Consider the following 27,112-nt stretch of genomic DNA (forward strand, 5'->3'; position numbering starts at 1 on the left):
CAAGGTTATCAACATTTATTATGTTGTGAATAAAACACACCATCCCTGGATGAAGAAAAAATTAATGTTTCACAAGATTCATTTTTATGAATGGGCCCACTTAAGCATATCAATCATTGCATCTTAATTGTCTCTCCCATGTGAGTACTTTTTGGATTTATGTAATTCCTGAAACATCAGTCATCAACACGGCAATGATATCATTTCTCCCGTGTGAGTCCTCGTGTAACTTTTGATGGTCAATCGGATTGAAGCCTGAGCCACAATTAGGGCAGTAACAATCTTATCTCTCCTCTGTGAATTCATTTGTTGATCGAGCTGTAGCATTAGTGTTTTGCCACAATCAGGGCAGTGAAATGGCTTCTCTCCCCCCGTACAGGGTTGGGGTTAATTCCACAAATTCAGTTCTAATTCAATTCCCTCTCCCTGTATATTTCATTTAATTAAATTCAAATTCCAGGTCAGTAATTACCATCCTCCCAATTCCAATGTTAGGTAAATTCCAAGAACTCAATTCCCAATTCAATATTATCCCCAATTCCACAAATTCGAATTAAATTCATTCAGGCTTCTTTCTGGCTGATCATGTCACTGTTCAGACAGCTATAGTGTAAATATATAAATACAAGTTGAAATGATTTAAAACAAATCCTGCAATAAAAAAATTCTAAGTGCATAAATTCCATACATTTTCATTAAATTCCAAAGATGAAATGTTTTTACAATTCCAACTCAACAGTCTAATTCCAATTCCATAACTTAAAGATTGTTGAAATTGGAATTGAATTCAATGTAAATTCTCCACTGCTTGAGTGAATTCAAGAATTGAATTGGAATTTCTAACTAAATTGGAATTGACCCAAACCCTGCACCTGTGTGAATCCGTATGTGTTTTTTCAGATTACTGCTGTTGCAGAATCCTTTGCCACAAAAATGACAGTGATAAGGTTTCTCTCCTGTGTGAATCCTCATGTGTCTTTTTAGATTTCCGTTCTGGTTGAATCCTTGGCCACAATGACGACAATTAAAAGGCTTCTCCCCTGTGTGAATCCGCATATGTATTTTTAGATGTCCACTCCGAATAAATGTTTTGCCACAATCATGGCAATAATATGGATTCTCTCCTGTGTGGCTCCTCATGTGTCTTTTCAGATCTTCATTCTGGTTGAAGCATGTACCACAAACAGGGCAGGAACAACAATAGGAAGTAGCATGACTTTGACTGGGTGATTTCAGGAGGGAGAATTGTGTCGATGTCTTACCCTTAGTATTGATACGGGACTTTTGTCCTTTTGCCATCTCTGATCTCTTTGATATGACTGGCTTAAAACCTGACAGAGGTCCTCCAGTCTCCATACCACCTACACTTTCAATGTTTTCAGTCTGAGCTGCAAAACAGTCTGGATTTACTGCAGAGASGGGCTGGGAGACACTGGTTGGTTCTGATTCTATGCAGTCCTCTCCATCAGGTTGTGTTGTGATCTGTTCAGTTGTAGGGTCTCTCTTGCCATTTCCTTCCTTTTGGGCTTGTGAGGGATGAGTTGGGTCCTCATCACAGTCACTTTTCACCCAGCCAGCAGTGAATATGGAGTCTTTAGTATCAGTCTCAAACCCATGAATCTGCTCTTCCTCCTGAGTGGTCCTGAGTTCCTCCTCTTCCTCTTTAATCTGTATGGGCTCTGTGTCCTCCGGTCCCAGACTGGGGCTCCACTCCTGCTCACACTGCTGCTGCTCAGAGGGAACCTCCTCTTCAGATACAGAGAGAGTATGCTGTTGGAGGTCTGGAGGAAAAGAGAAAGGATGAAACAGAGAACTTAATGCTGACATTATTACATTTAGGCCTACCCGCTAACTTTAATATTACACTTACCAAAGTGTTTGGTACTTTAAAAACCTGCTGTATGTAAAATAGTGTGCTTTGAATTGGGAAATAAATCAATGTGACTCTGGATTACAACATAATGATGTTTGTTTACAACTGTTTTCTTAAAGAAGTTACATCCACTTCGTGTTTTGTGTACTTGCCACGGTACTAACGAGTATCACTGAAAGCGAAGATTCTCGGGAACATATGAGTCTTCGGTTTCCTCTACAATGCTCATAAATTGCACAGGACTCCGCACAGAATGACTGGGGGAAATGGATGCAATTGTGATCTTCCTATGAAATGTTTGAACGGTTTGGGCTATTGGCAATTATGACCCCATCCCTGAAAGCTAAGACTCAGGAACATACAGGTAACTGCCAACATAAAGGAAACACCAACATAAAGAGTCTTAATAGAACAGCTTCAAAGCACCTTGGCATAGATTCTACAAGTGTCTAGAACTCTATTGGAGGGATGCGACATCATTCTTCCATGAGAAATTCCATAATTTGGTGTTTTGTTGGTGGTGGTGGAAAACGCAGTCTCAGGCACAACTTCAGAATCTCCCATAAGTGTTCAATTGGGTTGAGATCTGGTGACTGAGATGGACATGGCATATTGTTTAGTTTTCATGTTCATCAAACCATTCAGTGACCACTCATGCCCTGTGGATGGGGGCATTGTCATCCTATGCAGGCATAGCCATAGTAGTCAAAATAATGGGACAAAAGAATGGCCTGCCCAGCATTTTTATTCATGCATGATGGGATGTTAATTGCTTAATTAACTCAGGAACCACACCTGTGTGGAAGCAACTTTGTATCCCTCATTTACTCATGTGTTTCCATTATTTTGTCAGTTACCTGTATATGTGTCTTCTGTTTCCCTCTACAACACTCACAAGTCACACAGGACTTAGAAGGGACACCCACACTGCTCGCTGACATGCGCGAGCAGTGTGGGTGCAATGATTGAATAACATGTATGTGTACATTTATTTTTCAACACTCGCGCACACGATGCGTCCGGTCTGGTCAGCATGTAAGAAAGGTGAAATACACAATGATTGCCTGATGATCCTTTGTCTGCTTTCCTAAACTTTAAAATATTTGTCTGATGTATTTCAAATCACTTTAAAGCATATTTCATTAAATTGCTGTTTTGAAGCTAATTTTCTGCAATTCTACACATTTTGCAATGGGGCTAAGAGAACATTTGCACTTTTAAAAGCATATTTCCTGCAATTTGACACATTTTGCCATGGGGCTGAGAGAAAATGTGTAGTTTTAAAGCATATTTCCTGTAATTGTACACATTTTGCCATGGCTTATGCTATCTGAGTTACTCAAACATTATAACAAAATCAATGGAGGCCCCATGCCATGCCATTTTTGTAATTTTAGATTCTAACTCACTGGTTTTTATTTTGGTGATTTTATTTAAGAATATACATACTTTATATCTAGTTTTAGTCGTTTACGTTTACATGGTAATTTTTTCCCAACACTGTTTGACATACATTATATAAACTCAGCAAAAAAAGAAACGTCCTCTCACTGTCAACTGCGTTTATTTTCAGCAAACTTAACATGTGTAAATATTTGTATGAACATAAGATTCAACAACTGAGACATGAACTGAACAAGTTCCACAGACATGTGACTAACAGAAATTGAATAATGTGTCCCTGAACAAAGGGGGGGGGGGGGGTCAAAATCAAAAGTAACAGTAAGTATCTGGTGTGGCCACCAGCTGCATTAAGTACTGCAGTGCATCCCCTCGTGGACTGCACCAGATTTGCCAGTTCTTGCTGTGAGATGTTACCCCACTCTTCCACCAAGGCACCTGCAAGTTCCCGGACATTTCTGGGGGGAATGGCCCTAGCCCTCACCCTCCGATCCAACAGGTCCCAGACGTGCTCAATGGGATTGAGATCCGGGCTCTTCGCTGGCCATGGCAGAACACTGACATTCCTGTCTTGCAGGAAATCACGCACAGAACGAGCAGTATGGCTGGTGGCATTGTCATGCTGGAGGGTCATGTCAGGATGAGCCTGCAGGAAGGGCACCACATGAGGGAGGAGGATGTCTTCCCTGTAACGCACAGCGTTGAGATTGTCTGCAATGACAACAAGCTCAGTCCGATGATGGCCCAGACCATGAAGGACCCTCCACCTCCAAATCGTTCCCGCTCCGGAGTGCAGGCCTCGGTGTAACACTCATTCCTTCGACGATAAATGTGAATCCGACCATCACCCCTGGTGAGACAAAACCTTAACTCGTCAGTGAAGAGCACTTTTTGCCAGTCCTGTCTGGTCCAGCGACGGTGGGTTGGTGCCCACAGGCGACGTTGTTGCCGGTGATGCCTGCCTTACAACAGGCCTACAAGCCCTCAGTCTAGCCTCTCTCAGCCTATTGCGGAGAGTCTGAGCACTGATGGAGGGATTGTGCGTTCCTGGTGTAACTCGGGCAGTTGTTGTTGCCATCCTTTACCTGTCCCGCAGGTCTGATGTTCGGATGTACCGATCCTGTGCAGGTGTTGTTACACGTGGTCTGCCACAGCGAGGACGATCAGCTGTCCGTCCTGTCTCCCTGTAGCGCTGTCTTAGGCATCTCACAGTACAGACATTGCAATTTATTGCCCTGGCCCCATCTGCAGTCCTTATGCCTCCTTGCAGCATGCCTAAGGCACGTTCACGCAGATGAGCAGGGACCCTGGGCATCTTTCTTTTGGTGTTTTTCAGTAGAAAGGCCTGTTTAGTGTCCTAAGTTTTCATAAACTGTGACCTTAATTGCCTACCGCCTGTAAGCTGTGAGTGTCTTAACGACCGTTACACAGATGCATGTTCATTAATTGTTTATGGTTCATTGAACAAGCATGGGAAGCAGTGTTTAAACCCTTTACAATGAAGATCTGTGATGTTATTTGGATTTTTATGATTTATCTTTGAAAGACAGGGTCCTGAAAAAGGGACGTTATTTTTTTTGCTGAGTTTATACAAATGTATGTGGACACCCTCTAAATTAGTGGATTCGGCTATTTCAGCCTCAACCATTGCTAACAGGTGTATAAAATCGAGCACACACCAAAGCAATCTCCATAGACAAACATTGGCAGTAGAATGGCCTTACTGAAGACCTCCGTGACTTTCAATGTGGCACCGTCTTAGGATGCCACCATAGGATGCCAAGTCAGTTCGTCAAATGTCTGCCCTGCTAGAGCTGCCCCGGTCAACTGTAGGTGCTGTTATTGTGAAGTGGAAATGTCTAGGAGCAACAATGGCTCAGCCACGAAATGGTAGGCCACACAAGGTCACGGAATGGGACCACCAAGTGCTGAAGTGAGTAAAAATCGTCTGTCCTCGGTTGTAACACTCACTACAGTCGGGAGCTTCATGAAATGGGTTTCCATGGCAGAGCAGCGGCACACAAGCCTAAGATGCGCAATGCCAAGCATCAGCCGGAGTGGTGTAAAGCTCGCCGCCATTGGACTCTGGAGCAGTGGAAACGCGTTCTCTGGAGTGATGAATCATGCTTCACCATCTGGCAGTCCGACGGACTAATCTGGGTTTGGCAGATGCCAGGAGAACGCTACCTGCCCCAATGCATAGTGCCAACTGTAAAGTTTGGTGGAGGACTAACGGTCTGGGGCTGTTTTTCATGGTTTGGGCTAGGAGTCCTTAGTTCCAGTGAAAGGAAATCTTAACAGTACAGCATACAATGACATTCTAGATGATTCTGTGCTTCCAACTTTGTGGCAACAGTTCGGGGAAGGCCCTTTCCTGTTTCAACATGACAATGCCCTGTGCACAAAGCAGGGTCAATTCAGAAATGGTTTGCTGAGATTGGTGTGGAAGAACTTGACTGGCCTGCACAGAGCTCTTACCTCAACCCCATCGAACACCTTTGGGATTAATTGGAATGCAGACTGCAAGCCAGGCCTAATCACCCGACCTCACTAATGCTCATGGCTGAATGGAAGCAAGTCCCCGCAGCAATTTTCCAACATAAAGTGGAAAGCCTTCCCAGAAGAGTGGAGGCTGTTATAGCAGCAAAGGGGTTTTGGATTTGAGATGTTCGACGGGCAGGTGTAGTGTATAGTGTAGTGCATATTTGTGTTATTTATAAGGCGCATTGAGCTACTGTTGCTTCAGATGTCACGTGTCTTTGACAGTACATTGTTTACAGTTGTGCACTGTAAATGTAGCCTACAGTTCTAAGGACGCACAAAGTTACTTCTTTTCAAGCTCCTTTTCTGTCTCATGGGATATGGGTTGCGTTTTACATGAAAATACATTTTACTATCATACCGCATTTAGCCCTCCATTCAGCCATGACAATTGTATGCTATTTTCCCAACTTCAAATAGCGATTAGCCTACAGCTGTGCACCAACGGAGGGTCCAAGACTTAACACTGATCAATTAAAAACACTCACCAGAAAGTTTTTTTTAAACAGAATCAGTTCTGATGGCGAACATCATCTCAGCCGAGAAAAAAAAACATGATATTATTAAAATAGTGAAATGATTTCAAATTCCCATCCCTAGTTAATAGGGAATTAATGTTACACAGAAAATGCTTAGTATTCAGAGGATTGCACTGTACTTCAGCACTGTAAAGGTCTGCCACATCTGCCTCTGACTCTCACCATCACTAAAAGGTTGTTATCAATCAGAGCCCTAATAAAGGTGCTTGTCAAACCTGATAGATCAATGTCATCACAAAATGCAGCCTAAACTTCACATGATTTAGCCAATAACTCCTCCTTCAGATAAAGGCCTACGCAACTCCTGTTTTGAGCACATCATTTGATCATATGCTGAGGGTATAAAACTATGGTCTTCAACTTGAGCCAACAGTGATTTAGCCACAACTTTTGAACATGGTGCCATTCTTTAAAAAAATGAATGGTTAGAAGGCCAATGGGTCATGTCAATTTTTTTTGAAATGCAAGAAATTCGTTTTAAGTGGCAGAAATCTGAGTTGCGATGAGTGTCCACCAATGACATTGAGTCGCTTAGGGTCTATACTTGAAAATGTCCATTCTTTAATTATTTATTTGTACCTATGTTTGTGCCGTATAGCTGCAAGCTTTTCTTTGGGTCCTGAAATCGGTATGTTTATTTTTAGTAGCGTTTAACCCAACCTCTGCCGAGGGAGGCTTTGTTTGTTAACGGAGAAAGAGCTGCACGATGCGTTCTTTTTTGCAAGGGACACAAAAAAATATTAAATCTAAAAAACTATTGATTCCAAATCCAACTCTATAACAATCAGGACAAGCACAAGTAGGTAGTAAAAGCGTTAAATAACATTGGATTACGGTGCGCAGTTTAAAAGTCAGGGTCTAAATTTACCGTTGAAAATTAGAAAAGTAGAATAGATATATAAGGTGTAATTAAAAAATAAAATAAATCTTGTTATGTCAGTCACTGACAGTCACTCAATTAGCCCATGTTTTAGCTGGCTTGACTAATTTACCAATCTAAACTTGTAGTACTCWTTATTGAATTACCGACTGGGGAGCCCCCATTGATTTTGTTATTCACTGTCACTCAATATCATAACCAAAAACATTGCACACATTTCTCACCACCCTATGGCAAAATGTGTAGAATTTAGCTGTAAAACTGCGAATTGTTCTCTACGCCCTATGGCAAGATGAGTAGAATTGCAGGAAATTAACAACAAAAAAGAACATTCTCTCTGTTGCCTGTATACTTTTCTCAAAAGTCACTAGAAATTAGCATTTAAAATCTGTTTTTCAACAAACCAAAAAAGTCTGGGGGCTTGCCCCCAGAACCCCGTAGCAAAGTGTGTCTCACCCCTAGGATTTCACATTTTGGGGAATATTAACAGGAATATATGGGAAATAACGGAAATATATGCAAATTAATATTAACACCATTTAAATGCTTTTTACATTGGATATATTTACCATCTCATATGGAGACAGAAACATAAACATTTTACCTTATAGACAAATTTGCAAATGATTAAATCCTTCCAATAGAAAAGAATATATATATATTTGTTACGAAATTGAACTTTAATAAAATTATATGACTCTTCACATGGGATGATTTCACTGAACAACAAAAGGGAATATTGAATGATCCCCAATGATCCATCGCATCTCCCAAAACGTTTTTAACATACATCTGTAAAATGATAGTCCAGAAACTAAAGCTTTGGTTGTCTTCCTCTCAGGCTTCACATGTCTTCTCCCTGGACCTCAATGTCCACCTCTTGACCATCAGACTGAGGCCTCATCTTCACTGTCACTTTCCAACCTTGTTGAGGATGGCTCGTTGTCAGGCTCAAAAAGCCTCAAATTTGCCCRGATGGCCACCAATTTTTCAACCCTTGTATTGGTCAGTCTGTTGCGTGCTTTGGTGTGTGTGTTCTCAAACAAGGACCAGTTGCGCTCTGAGGTGGCTGATGTTGGGATTTGGAGGATGATGGAGGCAACAGGGGAAACGGCCTCAGATCCACAAAGTCCCTTCCACCAGGTGGCTGATGAGATATGTTGGCACGACTGCCATATTGCATCTCCACCCCAAAGCCCTTGCTTGGAAGTGTACTTTGCCAGACTGCCAAGAACCTTGCCCTCATCCAGGCGGCAAGACACGGTAGTGATGACACCATAGGCCTTGTTGATCTCTGCACCAGACAGGATGCTCTTGCCAGCATACTTGGGTCCAACATGTATACTGCAGCCTGTATGGACTTCAGGCAGAAGTCTTCACGCTTTTTGATGTATTTCAGAACTGCAGTTTCCTCTGCTTGGAGGTAGATTGCTGCTATAACTTGATGACCCTTCACATTCCTAACCATTTCCTTGGCTCTCTTGTAGAGTGTATTCATTGTTTTCAGTGCCATGATGTCCTTGAGGAGCAGATTCAATGCATGAGCAGCACAGCCAATGGGTGTGATGTAAGGGTAGGACTCCTCCACTTTAGACCAAGCAGCCTTCATGTTCACAGCATTGTCTGTCACCAGTGCAAATACCTTCTGTGGTCCAAGGTCATTGATGACTGCCTTCAGCTCATCTGCAATGTAGAGACTGGTATGTTGTCCCTTGTGTCTGTGCTCTTGTAGAATACTGGTTGAGGGGTGGAGATGATATAGTTAATTATTCCTTGCCAACGACCATTCGACCACCCATCAGAGATGATTGCAATACAGTCTGCTCTCTCTATGATTTGCTTGACCTTCACTTGAACTCTGTATCCAGCAAATGAGTAGATAAAGCATGTCTGGTTGGAGGGGTGTATGCTGGGTGAAGAACATTCAGAAATCTCTTCCAATACACATTGCCTGTGAGCATCAGAGGTGAACCAGTTGCATACTCAGCTCGAGCAAGACATTCATCAGCATTTCTCTGACTACGTTCATCCACTGAGTCAAAAACACTTCTGATTCCAGGAGGACCGCGAGCTGTTGCTATCAATAAGGTGTCTGATTCATCATTTTCACCTCGAATAGAAGTAGAGGGACTTTTGTCAGAGGTTGCTTGTTGTGAACGCTGAGGGAACTTTATGCACTTGGCCAGATGATTCTGCATCTTTGTTGCATTCTTCACATATGATTTGACACAATATTTGTAAATGTACACAGCTTTTCGTTCTACATTAGCTGCAGTGAAATGTCTCCACACATCAGATAGCGCCGCGGCATTTTCCTGTAAAGATTACGGGGAAATTATATATTTAAAAAAATATATACAATTCCATGTACAGATAAATAGTTAAGCAGGTAAGATAAATGTTTTAAAATGAAACATGTATGGAATAGAGGTCGACCGATTAATCTCCATGGCCAGGGACGATTTCAAGTTTTCATAACAAATCGGTAAATCTGCCTTTTAGGACCCGATTATGGCCGATTACATTGCAATCCACGAGGAGACGGCGTGGCGCTGACCACCTGTTACTCAAGTGCAGCATCAAAAGGACCTTGTGGCTGCAAGGAGCCAAGGTAAGTTGCTAGCTAGCATTAAACTTATATTATAAAAAACAATCAATCAATCTTCACATAACATGTCACACGTGCTCCCTCTCCGGCCTCTAGGTCCCCAGGCTGCTCATTATGGTGCACACCTGTCACTACCGTTACGCGCACCTGGCGCGTCATCGGACTCCATCACCTCCTGATTACCTTCCCTATATACAGTGGGGAGAACAAGTATTTATACACTGCCGTTTTTGCAGGTTTTCCTACTTACAAAGCATGTAGAGGTCTGTCATTTTATCATAGGTACACTTCAACTGTGAGAGACGGAATCTAAAACAAAAATCCAGAAAATCACATTGTATGATTTTTAAGTAATTAATTTGCATTTTATTGCATGACATAAGTATTTGATCACCTACCAACCAGTAAGAATTCCGGCTCTCACAGACCTGTTAGTTTTTCTTTAAGAAGCCCTCCTGTTCTCCACTCATTACCTGTATTAACTGCACCTGTTTGAACTCGTTACCTGTATAAAAGACACCTGTCACACACTCAATCAAACAGACTCCAACCTCTCCACAATGGCCAAGACAGAGAGCTGTGTAAGGACATCAGGGATAAATTGTAGACCTGTACAAGGCTGGGATGGGCTACAGGACAATAGCCAAGCAGCTTGGTGAGAAGGCAACAAACTGTTGGCACAATTATTAGAAAATGGAAGAAGTTCAAGATGACGGTCAATCACCCTCGGTCTGGGGCTCCATGCAAGATCTCACCTCGTGGGGCATCAATGATCATGAGGAATGTGAGGGATCAGCCCAGAACTACACGGCAGGACCTGGTCAATGACCTGAAGAGAGCTGGGACCACCAGTCCTCAAAGAAAACCATTAGTAACACACTACGCCGTCATGGATTAAAATCCTGCAGCGCACGCCAAGGTCCCCTGTTCAAGCCAGCGCATGTCCAGGCCCGTCTGAAGTTTGCCAATGACCATCTGGATGATCCAGAGGAGGAATGGGAGAAGGTCATGTGGTCTGATGAGACAAAAAATAGAGCTTTTTGCTCTAAACTCCACTCGCCGTGTTTGGAGGAATAGAAGGATGAGTACAACCCCAAGAACACCATCCCAACCGTGAAGCATGGAGGTGGAAACATCATTCTTTGGGGATGCTTTTCTGCAAAGGGACAGGACGACTGCACCGTATTGAAGGGAGGATGGATGGGGCCATGTATCGCGAGATCTTGACCAACAACCTCCTTCCCTCAGTAAGAGCATTGAAGATGGGTCGTGGCTGGGTCTTCCAGCATGACAAACGACCCGAACAACACCAGCCAGGGCAACTAAGGAGTGGCTCGTAAGAAGGCATCTCAAGGTCCTGGAGTGGCCTAGCCAGCTCCAGACCTGAACCCAAATAGAAAATCTTTGGAGGGAGCCGAAAGTCCGTATTGCCCAGCGACAGCCCCGAAACCTGAAGGATCCTGGAGAAGGTCTGTATGGAGGAGTGGGCCAAAATCCTGCTGCAGTGTGTGCCAAACCTGGTCAAGAACTACAGGAAACGTATGATCTCTGTAATTGCAAACTAAGGTTTCTGTACCAAATATTCAGTTCTGCTTTTCTGATGTATCAAATACTTATGTCATGCAATAAAATGCAAATTAATTAATTAAAAATCATACAATGTGATTTTCTGGATTTTTGTTTTAGATTCCGTCTCTCACAGTTGAAGTGTACCTATGATAAAAATTACAGACCTCTACATGCTTTGTAAGTAGGAAAACCTGCAAAATTGTCAGTGTATGAAATACTTGTTCTCCCCACTGTATGTCACTTCCTTTGGTTCCTTCCCCAGGCGTTATTGTTTCTGTTCCTGTGTCAGTTCTGTGTGATGTTTGTGTTTCTTATTTTTGTATTATGTTGTGTTTAGTTATTAAAACACTCACTCCCTGAACTTGCTTCCCGACTCTCAGCGCACGTCGTTACAAATCACTAGTTAACTACACATGGCTGATGATATTACTAGGTTAACTAGCTTGTCCTGCGTTGCATATAATCAATGTGGTGCCTGTTAATTTATCATCGAATCAAAGCCTACTTCAACTTCGCCAAACGGGTGATGATTTAACAAAAGCGCATTCGCAAAAAAAGCACAATCGTTGCACAAATGTACCTAACCATAAACATCAATGCCTTTCTTAAAATCAGTACACAGAAGTATATTTTTTTTTAAACCTGCATTTAGTTCAAGTTAGCAGGCAATATTAACTAACACAGCGCTTTTTATGACTACAAGCCTATCAACTCCCGAGATTAGGCTGGCAATACTAAAGTGCCTATAATCAAGTTTATTTTATATAGCCCTTCGTACATCAGCTAATATCCCTATAAGAACATCCAATAGTCAAAGGTATATGAAATACAAATGGTATAGAGAAATAGTCGATGCGTCATATTTCCTATAATAACTACAACCTAAAACGTCTTAACTGGGAATATTGAAGACTCATGTTAAAAGGAACCACCAGCTTTCATATGTTCTCATGTTCTGAGCAAGGAATTTAAACGTTAACTTTTTTACATGGCACATATTGCACTTTTACTTTCTTCTCCAACTCTGTGTTTTTGCATTGTTTAAACCAAATTGAACATGTTTCATTTTTTTAATGTATTATATTAAGTTCAAATAAAAGTGTTCATTGTTCATTCACTATTGTTGTAATTGTCATTATTACAAATATATATATATATAAAAATCGTCCGATTAATCGGTATCGGCCTTTTATGGTCCTACAATAAATCGGTATCGGCGTTGAAAAATTATAATCGGTCAACCTCTAGTATGGAAACAGGTGAATTAACACTCCTCAGTTAGCAGGCTCAAGCAAGCTAAAACCCACATGGTAGCAAAAATTATCTAACTTGTTAACAAGTTAAAAATGATTTAAAACACTTTGCTGTAGGCTACTATTTACTAGTTAACAAAAAATCATGTATGTCATATAAAATATATTCACTCCACCCAGTATTGTAATCAAAACTTACCAGAAAGCATGTAGTCCTTGGCTTAGACAGTGTAGTAGTGTGGGCTCTATAGCATCTCATTAGTGTGCAAGATCTTGAGAATCAGCTGTGATGGAAGAATGCACTGCAAATGTGATGGAAGAATGCACTGTGCATGCAGAGGGTTGCAATTCCATTGAATTGATGATAGTTTAACCAAAATATGCCACAAGACCTAGAATTGCCTTATGTGTATCCCACAAAAAAAGGTTCACTGTTATAAGCTAACCTTTTTTATGAATTTAAGCAACATTTCCAGGCTTAATTTCCCATGGAAAATTTCCGGAAGAAATGTACCGTAAATTTAATGGAAAGTTTCTGACCCTTTGCAACCCTCCTTACCCCTAATGTCAGAGTCACTCGTACTCCCCTGGCCACTCCTATAGGGGAAATTCATGGGTGAATGGGTTTTTAGGATAAACGGCAAAAATAAGGTCTGAGGTTAAAGATCTCCTAAACCTGTGTTTACCACAGACCTTATTTTCTGTTTATCCAAAACCCAGCAGATCCGACACCTTACACTTGATTACAGCTGCACTACAGGGTTTGACAGGCCGTTAGCTTAAATTAAGACACAGCGGAGCTGGCGAGAGATATGGCTCAGAAAACATTCCTCAATCCAGGGATGAGAAATTGCGTTGTACTCGGAATTGTTCCATTATCCCAACTGTTACAGCGAGATGATTGAACATAGCTGCCGGAAATAGCAGTAATTCAATCTTCTCGGTGTAACAGTTGTGATAACGGGACATTTWAAAAAAATCAACACTCACAGCCGACGAAGATATTAACATTTTATATTCATCCAATGTCTGGCATGTTTTTGGATGACGTGATAACATCATCACTGCTCATGCTTCTCCCTGTACACACTGACTGCTAGCGAGCATGTGTAAACCGGATGCAATCCAGATCTGTCCAAAATAATCCCAATGCGTTTCTATGGGTTTACAATGGACCTAAACTTGTCGCCTGCCTTCCTACCTTTGTTAGGTCGAAGACATGAGCATCTCCTCATTATATAAAGATCTCTGTATGGAGGTAAATCATTGACATAATGATTTGAGTGTGTAGAATAGATTTGTAGTTGTAAACAMAATTTGCAAGTGTGTAACTGATCAGTTGTGAACATGAAATAATAATCTGTAGTTGTGATCGCATTCGCAAATGTATTATTTATTCTGTACACCTGCGCATGTCAATTTTGTGTGCTCAGACTTTTGGCAGTGCTTTAGCGCCCTACCGTGACAAAAATATTTGTAGATGTGCAAACAACAATTACTAAGGAGAGAGAGAGCAGGAGTTCTTGGAGGGACCTGTTTCTTCTAACCAATCAGATGAGGTTTTTATAGACCAGCATACTCTACGCTGGTTGGTTGGTGACAGCTCACATGGACTGTGATCGTCTGACGCAACCCCATGTCAATCACGACGTGTATTACTAGGTTACCACTGAGACTGCTTGCACAAAGTCCACCAAAGAAACCCAACTGTTAGCTGTCATGGCAGGTAAGTTTAAATGTCTTTCTTTTATGGCTAGGTAGCAAGCTTTTTTTCTTCTTTGTAATATGTTTTTGGAAGCTATAAGCCATTGTTATTAAGAGTTTGTAACTGGTGTTGTAGTCTACCTAATCAATTTCGATAGCTAGTGTCAAAGTTATTTTGCAAACATTTTTAAGCTAGCTAGCTTGATTCTCTATGGAGCCATAGCTAGCTGGCTAGCATCATTATATTAAAAAAATATTATTCACCTGCTAAGACCTAGCAACTGACATAAATCCCATGATTTATTGATCACTCAGTTAGATCTGGTGTTTTAGTAGAAGCACAACTGAAGGTAGAAAATAATTTATTTAGGGTTTGACATTGTCAGCCAATGTCAAAGCTATCTAAACCGTTTACAAATTGTCTATCTCCAGGCTGAAATCCACTCCCGAAAGGACCCCGTCAGCTCCACAATGCCCCGGGGGATGCGAAGGACATCCAGAACACTCTGGCAAAAGCATCAACACCATTGAAAACCCAGTCAGCAAGCCTCAGCGGAGAACCTGAAGAATATCTTCTCACGTATGTTCAGCTGCACCGTTGCATGCCACTTGATTGGGAATTATTGTTGGCTTGCATTGCATTTGATGTGGCACAATGTATTTCTGTGTATATATATTTCTCCTCCCTTCTAGTGCAGTGCCTGAGATGGTGGCAAACACTCCATTAATGACAAAGTATGATGAACTGCTGGAGGTTCAGCACAAGCTGGTGAACCTGGAGTGCTCATGGAATGACCTCATGTACGATCACTACCGCATGGGCAGCAAGAACCCGCACAACATTAACCTAGTTTGAAACTACTTTGGCAAGGTGTAGGGCCTGTCGGACAACCAGGCCAAGCACCTCTGGATAGCGCTGCAGCGCGCCATGTGCAAGGCTGGAGGCCAAAGTGAGCAATGCCTCTGCTGCAGTGCTTCCCAAAACATTACAACACCTTGACAGGTTCTTCAAGCTCTACCATAAAACTGTGTCCATGAGGGTRCAGAGGATCTGACAGCCAACAAGATTGTGTCCCTCACCTGGGTCCTCAATTAATACCTACAAAACTAAGTCTGTACTGCCCTCTGTGTGGCTAATGTAGCATCAGTGATATCTGGGCACCAGTCCAATCATACAGTGCATTCGGAAAGTATGCAGACCCCTTGACTTTTTCCACATCTTGTTATGTTATAGCTTTATTCTAAAAAAAATAAATAATAATAATGTCCCCCCTCAATCTACACACAATAGCCCATAATGGCAGACCAAAAACAGGTTTTTCGATTTTTTTTGCAAATTTATTCAAAATTAAAAACAAAAATATCACATTTACATAATTATTCAGACCCTTGACTCAGTACTTTGTTGAAGCACCTTTGACAGCAATTACAGCCTTGAGTCTTCTTGAGTATGACACCTGTTTTTGGGGAGTTTCTCCCATTCTTCTCTGCAGATCCTCTCAAGCTCTGTCAGGTTGGATGGGGAGCGTTGCTGCACAGCTATTTTCAGGTCTCTCCAGAGATGTTCGATCAGGTTCAAGTCCGGGCTCTGGCTGGGCCACTCAAGGACATTCAGAGACTTGTCCCGAAGCCACTCTTGCGTTGTCTTGGGTGTGTGCTTAGGGTCGTTTTCCTGTTGGAAGGTGAACCTTCGCCCCAGTCTGAAGTCCTGAGCGCTCTGGAGCAGGTTTCATCAAGGATCTCTGTACTTTGCTCCTGCTCCATTCATCTTTCCCTCAATCCTGACTAGTCTCCCAGTCCCTGCCGCAGAAAAACATCCCCACAGCATGATGCTGCCACCACCATGCTTCACCGTAGGGATGGTTCCAGGTTTAATCCATTTTTAGAATAAGGTTGTAAGGTAATAATGTGGAAAGTCAAGGGGTCTGAATACTTTCCGAATGCAAAAGTATGTTTGTTTAGCCAGCCTGCATTACATGGGAACCACCAATAAATTAGAGATATTCTCTCAGATTTTCTGTGAATGGGTGTTTGTTTCTGTATGTACTGTAACAGTGTTGCTTCCGTCCCTCTCCTTGCCCCAACCTGAGCACGAACCAGGGACCCTCTGAACACATTGACAACTGTCACCCACAAAGCATTGTTACCTATCGCTCCACAAAGCTGAGGCCCTTTTAAAGCTAGGGAAACTACTACTTCTAGGTTTCAGAGCGAGTAAAGTCACTGATTGAATGCATGTGCCTGCACCCTGTATATTCAGGCATTGCTGTTTGTCTAAATGTCCACAGTACATTACAGCACATACATGGTTCTCTCATTTATATATCTGATTGTGTTCCAGTGTGGAGATGGTTCACCCAGAGCAGAGCAATTATTATAATAATAGTTATTAAAAGGTTTAGTTGTGCAGAAAGACAAGCTTACACTCTCCCACTCTTCCACAGTCCAACATCAGAGAATTGCTGCACAAGGCTCTGCAGATGGACAAGACGGGCGGGCGGGCAGGAAGATACAAACCCCGGAGGCTTCTGTGAAAGTCGATCAAATAAAGCAATTTGGAGAGCCTGACACAGAATTGAAGGTCCAGAAGATCCAACATGCACCTGGTTTGCATCCCAGTATTGTGTTAATTGTTTTCACAGCCCTGTAAGTAATGAGACTTCAAGACTGTGACCATACAATTAGAATTAACATTACTATTCATGTGTGGGCTACTATGCCATCTATCTGGAGTTAGGGTGACCACAAGTCCCTGATTGTGCGGACAGTCCCACATTTTGGTCCTTTGTCCTGCAACTAAACAATCATGTCCCGCATTTTATCAACAAATTCAAACACCACCAATTTCACTTTTTGTTGTTGTTGATTAGTCCTGTATTTCAGTCAGACATTCCAACCGGTCTCTTGCATGCACGTTGCACTGATGAAAACATATACAGTACCAGTCAAAAGTTTGGACACACCTACTCATTCAAGGGTTTCTTTATTTTTTACTATTTTCTAAATTGTACAAAAATAGTGAAGACATCAAAACGATGAAATAACACATGGAATCATGTAGTAACCAAAAAAGGGTTAAAGAAATCAAAATATATTTTATATTTGAGATTACTCAAAGTAGCCACCCTTTGCTTTGATGACAGCTTTACACACTTGGCATTCTCTCAACCAGCTTCATGAGGTAGTCACCTGGAACGCATTTCAATTAACAGGTGTGCCTTGGTAAAAGTTCATTTGTGGACTTCCTTCTTAATGCGTTTGAGCCAATCAGTTGTGTTGTGACAAGTTAGGGGTGGTATAGAGAAGATAGCCCTATTTGGTAAAAGAGCATGTCCATATTATGGCAAGGACAATTCAAATAAGCAAAGAGAAATGACAGTCCATCATTACATGAAGGTTATTGAATCCGGAAAATTTCAAGAATTTTTAAAGTTTCTTCAAGTGCAGTCGCAAAAACCATCAAGCGCTATGACGAAACTGGCTCTCATGAGGACCGCCACAGGAAAGGAAGACCCAGAGTTAACTCTGCTGCAGAGGATAAGTTCATTACAGTTACCAGCCTCAGAAATTGCATCCCAAATAAATGCTGCGTGAATCAGGCCTTCATGGTCGAATTGCTGCAAAGAAACGACTACTAAATGACACCAATAACAAGAGACTTGCTTGGGCCAAGAAACACGAGCAATGGACATTAGACCACTGGAAATCTGTCCTTTGGTCTGATGAGTCCAAATTTGAGATTTTTGGTTCTAACCGCAGTGTATTTGTGAGATGTAGAGTAGGTGAACGGATGATCTCTGCATGTCTGGTTCCCACCATGAAACATGGAGGGGGTGTGATGGTGCTTTTCTGGTGACACTTTCTGTGATTTATTTAGAATTCAAGGCACACTTAACCAGCATGGCTACCACAGCCTTCTACAGCGATACGCCATCCCATCTGGTTTGCGCTTAGTGAGACTATGATTTGTTTTTCAACAGGACAATGACCCAACACAGATCCAGGCTGTGTAAAGGCTATTTGACAAACGAGAGTGATGGAGTGCTGCATCAGATGACCTGGCCTCCACGATCACCTGACCTAAACCCAATTGAGATGGTTTGGGATGAGTTGGACCGCAGAGTGAAGGAAAAGCAGACAAGTGCTCAGCATATGTGGGAACTTCTTCAAGACTGTTGGAAAAGCATTCCAGGTGAAGCTGGTTGAGAGAATGCCAAGTGGGTGCAAAGCTGTCAAGGCAAATGGTGGCTACTTTGAAGAATATAAAATATATTTTGATTTGTTTAACACTTTTTTGGTTACTGCATGTTTCCATATGTGTTATTTCTTTGTTTTGATGTCTTCACTATTATTCTGCAATGTAGAAAATAGTAAAAATAAAGAAAAACCCTTTGTAGTGTATATCTTAAGGATGAGGTAGCGTAAGCTTAATGGTGATGTTAAACACTTCTCCAATCGTTGAGATCTGATATTCTGCGCAGTGCAAGATGATACGTAGGCCAATGTCATAAGCCTATCATCAACTAATATTTCTCAATTCCCTCCGGGCTAAATTTCTGCTAACTTAAGAGGACAGTTAGGCCTCCTAACTACTTACAAAAAGCATGCTTCTGATGAAGAGCTACAAAAGTAGCAAAAATTGTTCTTAACTGACTTGCCTAGTTAAATAAAGTTGAAATAAAASCTGTGATGCTCATTCAACATATTTGCTGCTACTTCACTAAATCCCATTTTTAAAGTGTGTCATCTTGTTTTACATTCCCTGAGACCAATCAGAAATGTTTCCCTGGCCAAAATATTCCCAGATTTTCATAAAACAGCTACACATGGTCTCTCGTTTCTGCATCACCAAATTTTGCGCAAGGCAAGAGTTGGCTACGCCTCAATTGCTCGTTGGGTGCAGGGGACGCCAGGGGTGTAGTGAGGCCAGAGGACACCTGAGTGGTGCTCCGCCACTTCTCACAATGGTGCCCGTTTAGTAAATGTCGATAAAAGCTGAATCAATGTCTAGGACGATCACATGATTAATTAGTATTCTACATAACAGAATCAAATACAAAACATTAAGAACACCTGCTCTTTCCATGACAGACTGACCAGGTGAAAGCTCTGATCCCTTATTGATGTCAATAAGGGATCAGAGCTGTTAAATCAGGGGTTCCCCAAAAAAATTGGGCCCGCAACTCCATTTTGATATCTGAAAATTCACACGACCCCAACCATGTGAGAAAAAAAWATATATATATTTAACAGCTAATGATAACTTTTTTTATTGGAGCTATGGCAGTCAATTGAAAAACAGTCAAACAGTATTTCTGATTGTATTCTCAACTCACCATCATATATTTTTAATGTGAGGCTTTGACAGCCAATGGCAAATTAGTCTGACATCTCACCACCACCAATGAGATGGATGTGCTTGAAGCATGTCGCATCGGAGCTTCTCAAAGTCAGGGGGCGTGGTTGACAGTCTGCACCTTATCTCTCCTGTCACATCCAACCTGGATTGATATTTGTTTTTAATGCAGACAAGAGTACTGAATCAGCGTACCATGAGTTTTAATGCTCGGAGGGAGACGGCACAGTATTTTGAGTCAGGAACCAAAACTCCTCCATGGTGACACGTGAATAAGTTGTCTGCAGCAGTCGGTCACATCACAGCTCGATCAGCTGTTCAATTTCACTAACCGGCATGTCAACCGAGCCAGGATCACAGTTAAACGAATTTTGATGATTCGGTTACTCATCTGTAGAATTGTTTTGCATTTCCTCTGAGTGCAGAGGCCTGCTCACCGTCCCGTGATAGAGGGAGCATCATCTCTGCAAAAGCCCACCATTCAATCGATTTTTCATCAATATAGCCACGCAGCACACTGAACATCCCCTGTGCTATTTCATGCTTGGGAATAGCATCACCCGACATGTAGCGAACAAAAGTCAATGCATGGGCATCTAGGCCCTCACAGCTAACGTCCATTTGGAGAGCATAAGGTGGGGAGTTGAGTCGTTCAGCCAGTTTCCTCTTGATTGCTAGCTATAGCATCAATTCTTAGTTTCACAGTGTTATCTGACAATGGTATTGATGTGAGTTTCTGTGCCTCTGCCTCTCCCCACATTGTTTTCACCATATCAATTGCGGCCAGTAATATCAAAGTCTCTGCAATTGTGAGTGGTTTCATAGCATAGCGGAAGAGCGGCCTTTCACCACGATCGAAGGGCGCTCTCTGGTTGAAATGTAAGTTTTAGATTTGAATAATTTTCATTTAGAATAAGGTTAACCACATGACAATGGTTTTGAGGGACAAAGCCAATATTATTATGTTGTTGTTGTTTTTTTACCAGGATTTTGGAAATTCTCCCACGATACCATTTTCATATCAGGCCCTTAGTTTGAGAACCGCTGTGTTAAATTTTGGTCCCATGTTTCATGAGCTGAAATAAAAGACCCCAGAAATGTTCCATACGCACAGAAAGCTTATTTCTCTCAAATTTCTCTCAAATTTTGAGCACAAATTTGTTTACATCCCTGTTAGTGAGCATTTCTCCTTTGCCAAGATAATCCATCCACCTGACAGGTGTGGCATATCAATAAACTGATTAACCAGCATAATCATTACACAGGTGCACCTTGTGCTGGGGACAATATAAGGCCACAAAAATGTACAGTTAYGTCACACAAAACAATATCACAGATGTCTCAAGTTGAGGGAGCGTGCAATTGGCATGCTGACTGCAGGAATGTCCACTAGAGCTGTTGCCAGAGAATTTAATGTTAATTTCTTTACCCTAAGCTTCCTCCAACATTGTTTTGTCAGTACGTTCAACCGGCCTCACAACCGCGGACCACGGTTATGGCGTTTTGTGGGCGAGCGGTTTGCTGATGGCAACGTTGTGAACAGAGTGCCCCATGGTGGCAATGGGGTTATGATACGGGCAGGCATAACCTACAGACAACGAATTCAATTATATTTTATTGATGGCAATTTGAATGCACAGAGATACCGTGATGAGATCCTGAGACCCATTGTTGTGCCATTCATCTGCCTTCATCACCTCACGTTTCAGCATGATAATGCACGGCCCCATGTCGCAAGGACTATACATCATTCCTGTAAGCTGAAAATGTCCCATTTCTTCCATGGCCTGCATACTCACCAGACATGTCACACATGGAGCATGTTTAGGATGCTCTGGATCTACGTGTACAACAGCGCGTTCCAGTTCCTGCCAATATCCATCAACTTCGCACAGCCATTGAAGAGGAGTGGGACAACATTCCACAGGCCACAATCAGCCTGATCAACTATATGCAAAGGAGATGTGCTGCGCTGCATGAGGCAATTTGTGGTCACACCAGATACTGACTGGTTTTCTGATCCATGCCCCTACCTTTTTTTAAAGGTATCTGTGACCAAAAGATGCATAGCTGTATTCCCAGTCATGTGAAATCCCATAGGTTAGGGACTAATGAATATCTTTCAATTGACTGATTTCCTCATATGACTCAGTAAACTCAGTAAAATCTTTAAAATTGTTGCATGTTGCGTTTCTATTTTTCTTCAGTATATTTTCGAATGAGGTTCATGTGCGTGTTCTTGCTGCCCATGCCGTACATGAGATCATTCCATGAGCACTCCAGGTTCATCAGACTGTAGTGGTTCTCCAGCAGTTCAGCTTGCTTTATCATTAACCGAGTGTCTGCCACCATCTCAGGCACCACACAGGAAGGGATGAGAAATATGAATATATACAAATACATTGTAACTGTACAGTGTAACATCAAATGCAATGCGAGCCAACAACAATAATTCCCATTCAAGTGGCATGTAATTGTGAAGCTTAACATACCTGAGAAGATATTCTTCAGGTTCTCCACAGCTGAGCCAACGTGTTGCATCCCAGCATATTTCACGTCATCAATGGTGTTGATGCTTTTTCCAAGGAGTTCTGGGTGTCCTTCACGTCCCCCAGGGCCTGAACAGACCCAGTCTAACTGGGAGTGGATTGCAGCCTGGAGAGTGGGGACAGACCTTTGTAAATTATTTAGAAACAGTTTTACATTAATCAAAGGGCAGTAGCTAAAGATTTACAGAGTGCAGCCATTGTCAATGCAACATCTTAAGGATCAGACCCTTTTTTCAAATTTTTCACCAAAAATGTCATAACCAAATCTAACTGCCTGTAGCTCAGACATTGAAGCAAGGATATGCATATTCTTGATACCATCTGAAAGGTAACACTTTGAAGTTGTGTAAATGTTAAATGAATGTAGGAGAATATAACACATTAGATCTGGTAAAAGAAAATACCAAGAATTTCTTTTTTTTTGTACCATCATCTTTGAAATGCAAGGGAAAGGTCACACATTCAGCTAGGAAGCTGGGTGTAATTCAGATGGTGCCCCCGAAAGGGCAACAGTGTATGTGCAAAGTTTCAGACTGATAACTTCAAGAATGAAGTCTAGGCAAGTCAGTTAAGAACAAATTCTTATTTTCAATGACGGCCTAGGAACAGTGGGTTAACTGCCTTGTTCAGGGGCAGAACGACAGATTTTTACCTTGTCAGCTCGGGGATTCGTCTAACGGTCTAACCACTAGGCTACCTGCCGCCCCATGACATTTAGTATGAAGTCACCCAGGTGTCCTTCACGATTTGCCCAAATGTACCCAAGTGGCCGAATTGGTAAAGCGAGAATATAACTATTTCAAGAATATAACTATAGAAAACATACAAAACGCTATGCTAATAAAAAATACAAGTTTACACACTCCCAGGAATGTCATACATTTGGATCATTAGCTTCCCTACATAAAATGTACTAACAGGAGACGCGACAAGAATGCTGATCCAATGTCTCCAAACACAGAAGTGAAATATTTAAGATAAGGGCCAAGTTAGCAGCCAACACTGATCTAAAGTCATAAGTGAACACAACACAAAAGACACAAAATGAAGAAAAAAAAATACAAATGTTGAAATAGTACACACTATTTACAGTTACAGAATTTAGAACACCCTCTACACAAGATTGTGCTGCTGGTCCCAAGTCCCAAGTCTTTTCTGCTGTAAAGCACTTACCATCCTCCACTTGTAGGCTGGCTGGGTATTCACACCTCTAGATGGCCGGGCGGGGGTTTGTTGTGGAGCCAGAGAGAGCAGCAATCAGACTAAGTGGGGGATGGAGGACTTGACTGTGGTCTCTTTGAAGTCGGTCTTTACCACAAAAAAAAAGAATTATCTGTTAGAACTTATTACTTATTTTATTTAACCTTTATTTCAGCAATACATCAAATAAACAACAACACATCTATAAACATATATTATATAGAGTGGGGAACACTGTTGTGAAGTGTGTGAACCAATTATTTTTATATWTTTTTWAATTAACCTTTATTTAACTAGGCAAGTCAGGACAAATTCTTATTTACAATAACGCCTACCCCGGGCGACGCTGGGCCAATTGTGCGCCGCCCTATGGGACTCCCAATCACGGCCGGATATGACGCAGCCTGGATTCGAACCAGGTACTGCAGTGTGTTAGACCACTGTGCCAGTCGGGAGCCCAAATGTGTATTGTATGTTGACTTTGACATGTTGTGGCTTTCGGATTTACAATATAAATATAAAGACTCGTATTTCACTTACCAGTTTACGGTAATGTTAGCGTCCTCTCCTTTAGCTGTTGTCTATGACACTTTCCCGGTAGATTTCTGCTAGAATATCGTCCAAAATCTGTATACCTGGACTTTCATTTAGCTTTTTCAGTATTAGTAGCCATATTGTAAGTTCAACATTTGCAAAACACTTCGCATTCATAACTCACAGATATGCAAGAATATGTCGAAGCGGGTTACGCATAAATGTCCAAACAGAACTAGCCTCCTGGCGCGCTAGGTTACGCATACTCTCGTAAAGCACAGCGCATTGGCTATCTAGCTAGCTTGGTTTCAAAATGATAGGTGGTCATTTGACAAAGATACCCCCGTGTGGCTCAGTTGGTAGAGCATGGCGCTTGCAACGCCAGGGTTGTGGGTTCATTCCCCACGGGGGGACCAGGATGAATATGTATGAACTTTCCAATTTGTAAGTCGCTCTGGATAAGAGCGTCTGCTAAATGACTTAAATGTGAAATGTAAATGTAATACAGTCAATCAAGGGAACACAGCCCGTGTCATCGGCACGCAATGATGCCATATGGCCATGATGCCTTCCTAGCTAAAATTGGTTTCCCAGTGGATTGACTGAATGCAGACTGATCTAGCAAAGGCTGGTTACTTTTTCGAGTGTCTGAGGAATAAACACAAATGTAACTTGACTGGTTGAAACAACGTTTAGCGTTTGATTTTCACAGATTTCTTTCTTTGCAAGTTGAACAAGTGGAAATACAATTTAGATTGTGCATACTATATGGTCCGTTTTAGGATATGATAAAGGATTTTATCTAACAAAACGACACTACATGTTATCTCTGGGACCCTTAGGATGACAAATCAGAGCAAGATTTCAGAATGTAAGTAAATATTTTATCTTCATACGTGAATGTATCAAACCTGTTGCAGTGAAAAAAGTGTTTTGTTGTTCTGCACTCTCCTCAAACAATAGCATGGCATTTTTTCGCTSTAATAGCTACTGTAAATTGGACAATGCAGTTAGGAATTGCAGTTCCTCAAGAACTTAAGTGTCTTATATGGGCAGAAAGCTTAATGTAAACTCACTCACTTTTGTACATCGCCTTGGTCCGTACAATTGACCTTATTTTAGCGCCCCAAAAATGTAATACTTCCAGATCAACTGTAATGTCAATACCAGTGTAAAGCACAATTTCTCCCCTTTCCAACAGAATCAATTACATGACCGCCACGCTGCTCGTTTCTGCATGATTCAAGGCAATGAGCCCCGTCGGGTCTTTTTAAAAATGGCGGGTGGGGAACCGAACTAATGCGTGATAGTGAGAAGGAGAGATGTYGTGTGGGAAAATTGCTTTTTTTCACTCGATCTGTCCAACTTATCACCTTATCGCCTCTAAAATGTAAATAAAACACTATAAAGAGTTTATATAATGTATCATTACATACCTATTTGAAGGTTTGTGTTGAATTTGAATCCGGTTTTTAGGGCGGTGCTAAAGTGATCTTAGAAGTAACCAGCGGCTTTGAGAATGATGATCGGATGCAATGATGACGCAAAAAATGACTMGGTATCCCCCCTTACCCCGTCACTGTCCATTTCTTGTTTTTAAACGATGAGAGAAGTGCTACACCTGGTGGAGAGAGATTGTAAGACATAAATAGTTGCTTTATGCGTGCTGTACGTTACGACATGACAAGTCACGATGTAACGGAGGGTCTGTTTTTTCTACTTTTCTCCAATACTATAGAGCCATTACCATGTCGATCAACGCTTGAATAAAAACGGGTTCACACCCCAGATTTTGAAGTCAACACAGTCGCTACAGTTCCATTAGTTTTCTTTGTAGCCTCGTTTGAATGTTGCGGTTGCGCACATTTGTACGGAATGGGGTGAGTTTACGTTATATGTACAAACGTTTTTTTTCCCTTGCTAAAAACTACGTTGTTGACACATTATGCTAATTGAGTAACAACAATCGATCTCGATGTCGATCCCTACATATTTAACAAATTATTTTCTACCTTCAGTTTGACTTCTACTAAAACTCCAGATCTAACTGGGTGATCAATAAATCATGGGATTTATGTCAGTTGCTAGGTTTTAGCAGGTGAATGATTCATTTTCTAATGATTTTGTGGCTCCATACAGAATCAAGCTTAAAAATAGTTTGTTTTCGGAAGCTAGCGTCAGACTACAACGTAAAAGTTAAACTCTTTAACAACAATGACTTGGACAATTGCTTTCAAACACCTATTACAAAGTAGAAAATAGCTTGTTACCTATCCATAAAAGAAAGACATTTAAACTTACCGGCCATGACAACTAACAGCTGGGCTTCTTTGGTGGACATTGTGCAAGCAGTCTCAGTGGTAACCTAGTAATGCACGTCGTGATTGACATGGGGTTGCGCCAGACAACACAGCCCGAGTGAGCTGTCACCAACCAACCAKTGTAGAGTATGCTGGTCTATCAAAAMCCTCATCTGATTGGTTAGAAGAAACAGGTCTCTCCCTGCCAAAATTCTGAGCGTGCGAAATTGACATGTGCAGGTGTACAGATGCAATTATTGCTTGCAAATATTAAGTTACACGTTTGCGAATCATAGGTTGCAAATGCCATTACAACCACATGTTTTCCCCCATGTTCACAACTCATCAGTTACACGTTTGAGAACGTGTTTACAACTACTGTACAGATTATTATTTCATGTTGACAACTCATCAGTTACACTTTCAAATTGTGTTTACAACTATAAAACTATTCTACACACTCAAATCATTATGTCAATGATTTACCTCCATATATATGTCGCTATTGCGCCCCTTAATTAGAAAGACGTATTGAGTAGCTAACAAACCTGCTCTGTGTAGCTTTAACGTTATATCAGGCTCAGGTTGAAGAACAATGTCGAGCAGCCTCTGTAGACGGACAACTTCCTCCTGATACTCCGCTATCGTTTTTTCAACGACCCCGAATATCTCATCGGCAGCAGCTGTTAATCTCTCGTTGAGAAAAACCCTCAACAACTGTATTTTAAACATTGTTAGATAATGCAAGTGGAGTATTCACTAGATTGCAAGCGGTGTTGTTTTCATCACGTGGCACGGCATGAAA

General features: G+C 41.6%; 1 protein-coding gene and 1 long non-coding RNA gene across 4 annotated transcripts; one reads left to right on the top strand and one right to left on the bottom strand.

Annotated features, from left to right (window-relative positions):
* Positions 1-27,112, bottom strand: LOC111972067 (zinc finger and SCAN domain-containing protein 21-like). Of its 2 annotated transcripts, XM_023998909.3 has the most exons (5): positions 26,856-27,112; positions 24,014-24,108; positions 23,447-23,581; positions 22,217-22,379; positions 1-1,781 (listed from the first exon to the last, which is right to left on the bottom strand). In XM_023998909.3, exons 3-5 carry the CDS (start codon positions 23,447-23,449, stop codon positions 844-846), a joined length of 1,104 nt encoding a protein of 367 aa, XP_023854677.1. In that variant the 5' UTR covers positions 23,450-23,581; positions 24,014-24,108; positions 26,856-27,112; the 3' UTR covers positions 1-843. The 2 variants fall into 2 exon arrangements, with proteins under 2 accessions (XP_023854677.1, XP_023854675.1); XM_023998907.2 differs by lacking the exons at positions 22,217-22,379; positions 23,447-23,581; positions 24,014-24,108.
* LOC111972068 (uncharacterized) lies at positions 11,365-19,056 on the top strand. 2 transcript variants are annotated; one of them, XR_002878363.2, is made up of 4 exons: positions 11,365-14,390; positions 14,801-14,948; positions 16,813-17,014; positions 18,349-19,056. It is a non-coding gene; the product is annotated as an uncharacterized lncRNA (long non-coding RNA). The 2 variants fall into 2 exon arrangements; XR_002878361.2 differs by having other exon boundaries at positions 16,813-19,056.

Source organism: Salvelinus sp. IW2-2015, linkage group LG13 (genome assembly GCF_002910315.2).
Source record: "Salvelinus sp. IW2-2015 linkage group LG13, ASM291031v2, whole genome shotgun sequence".
Lineage (NCBI taxonomy): Eukaryota > Metazoa > Chordata > Actinopteri > Salmoniformes > Salmonidae > Salvelinus > Salvelinus sp. IW2-2015.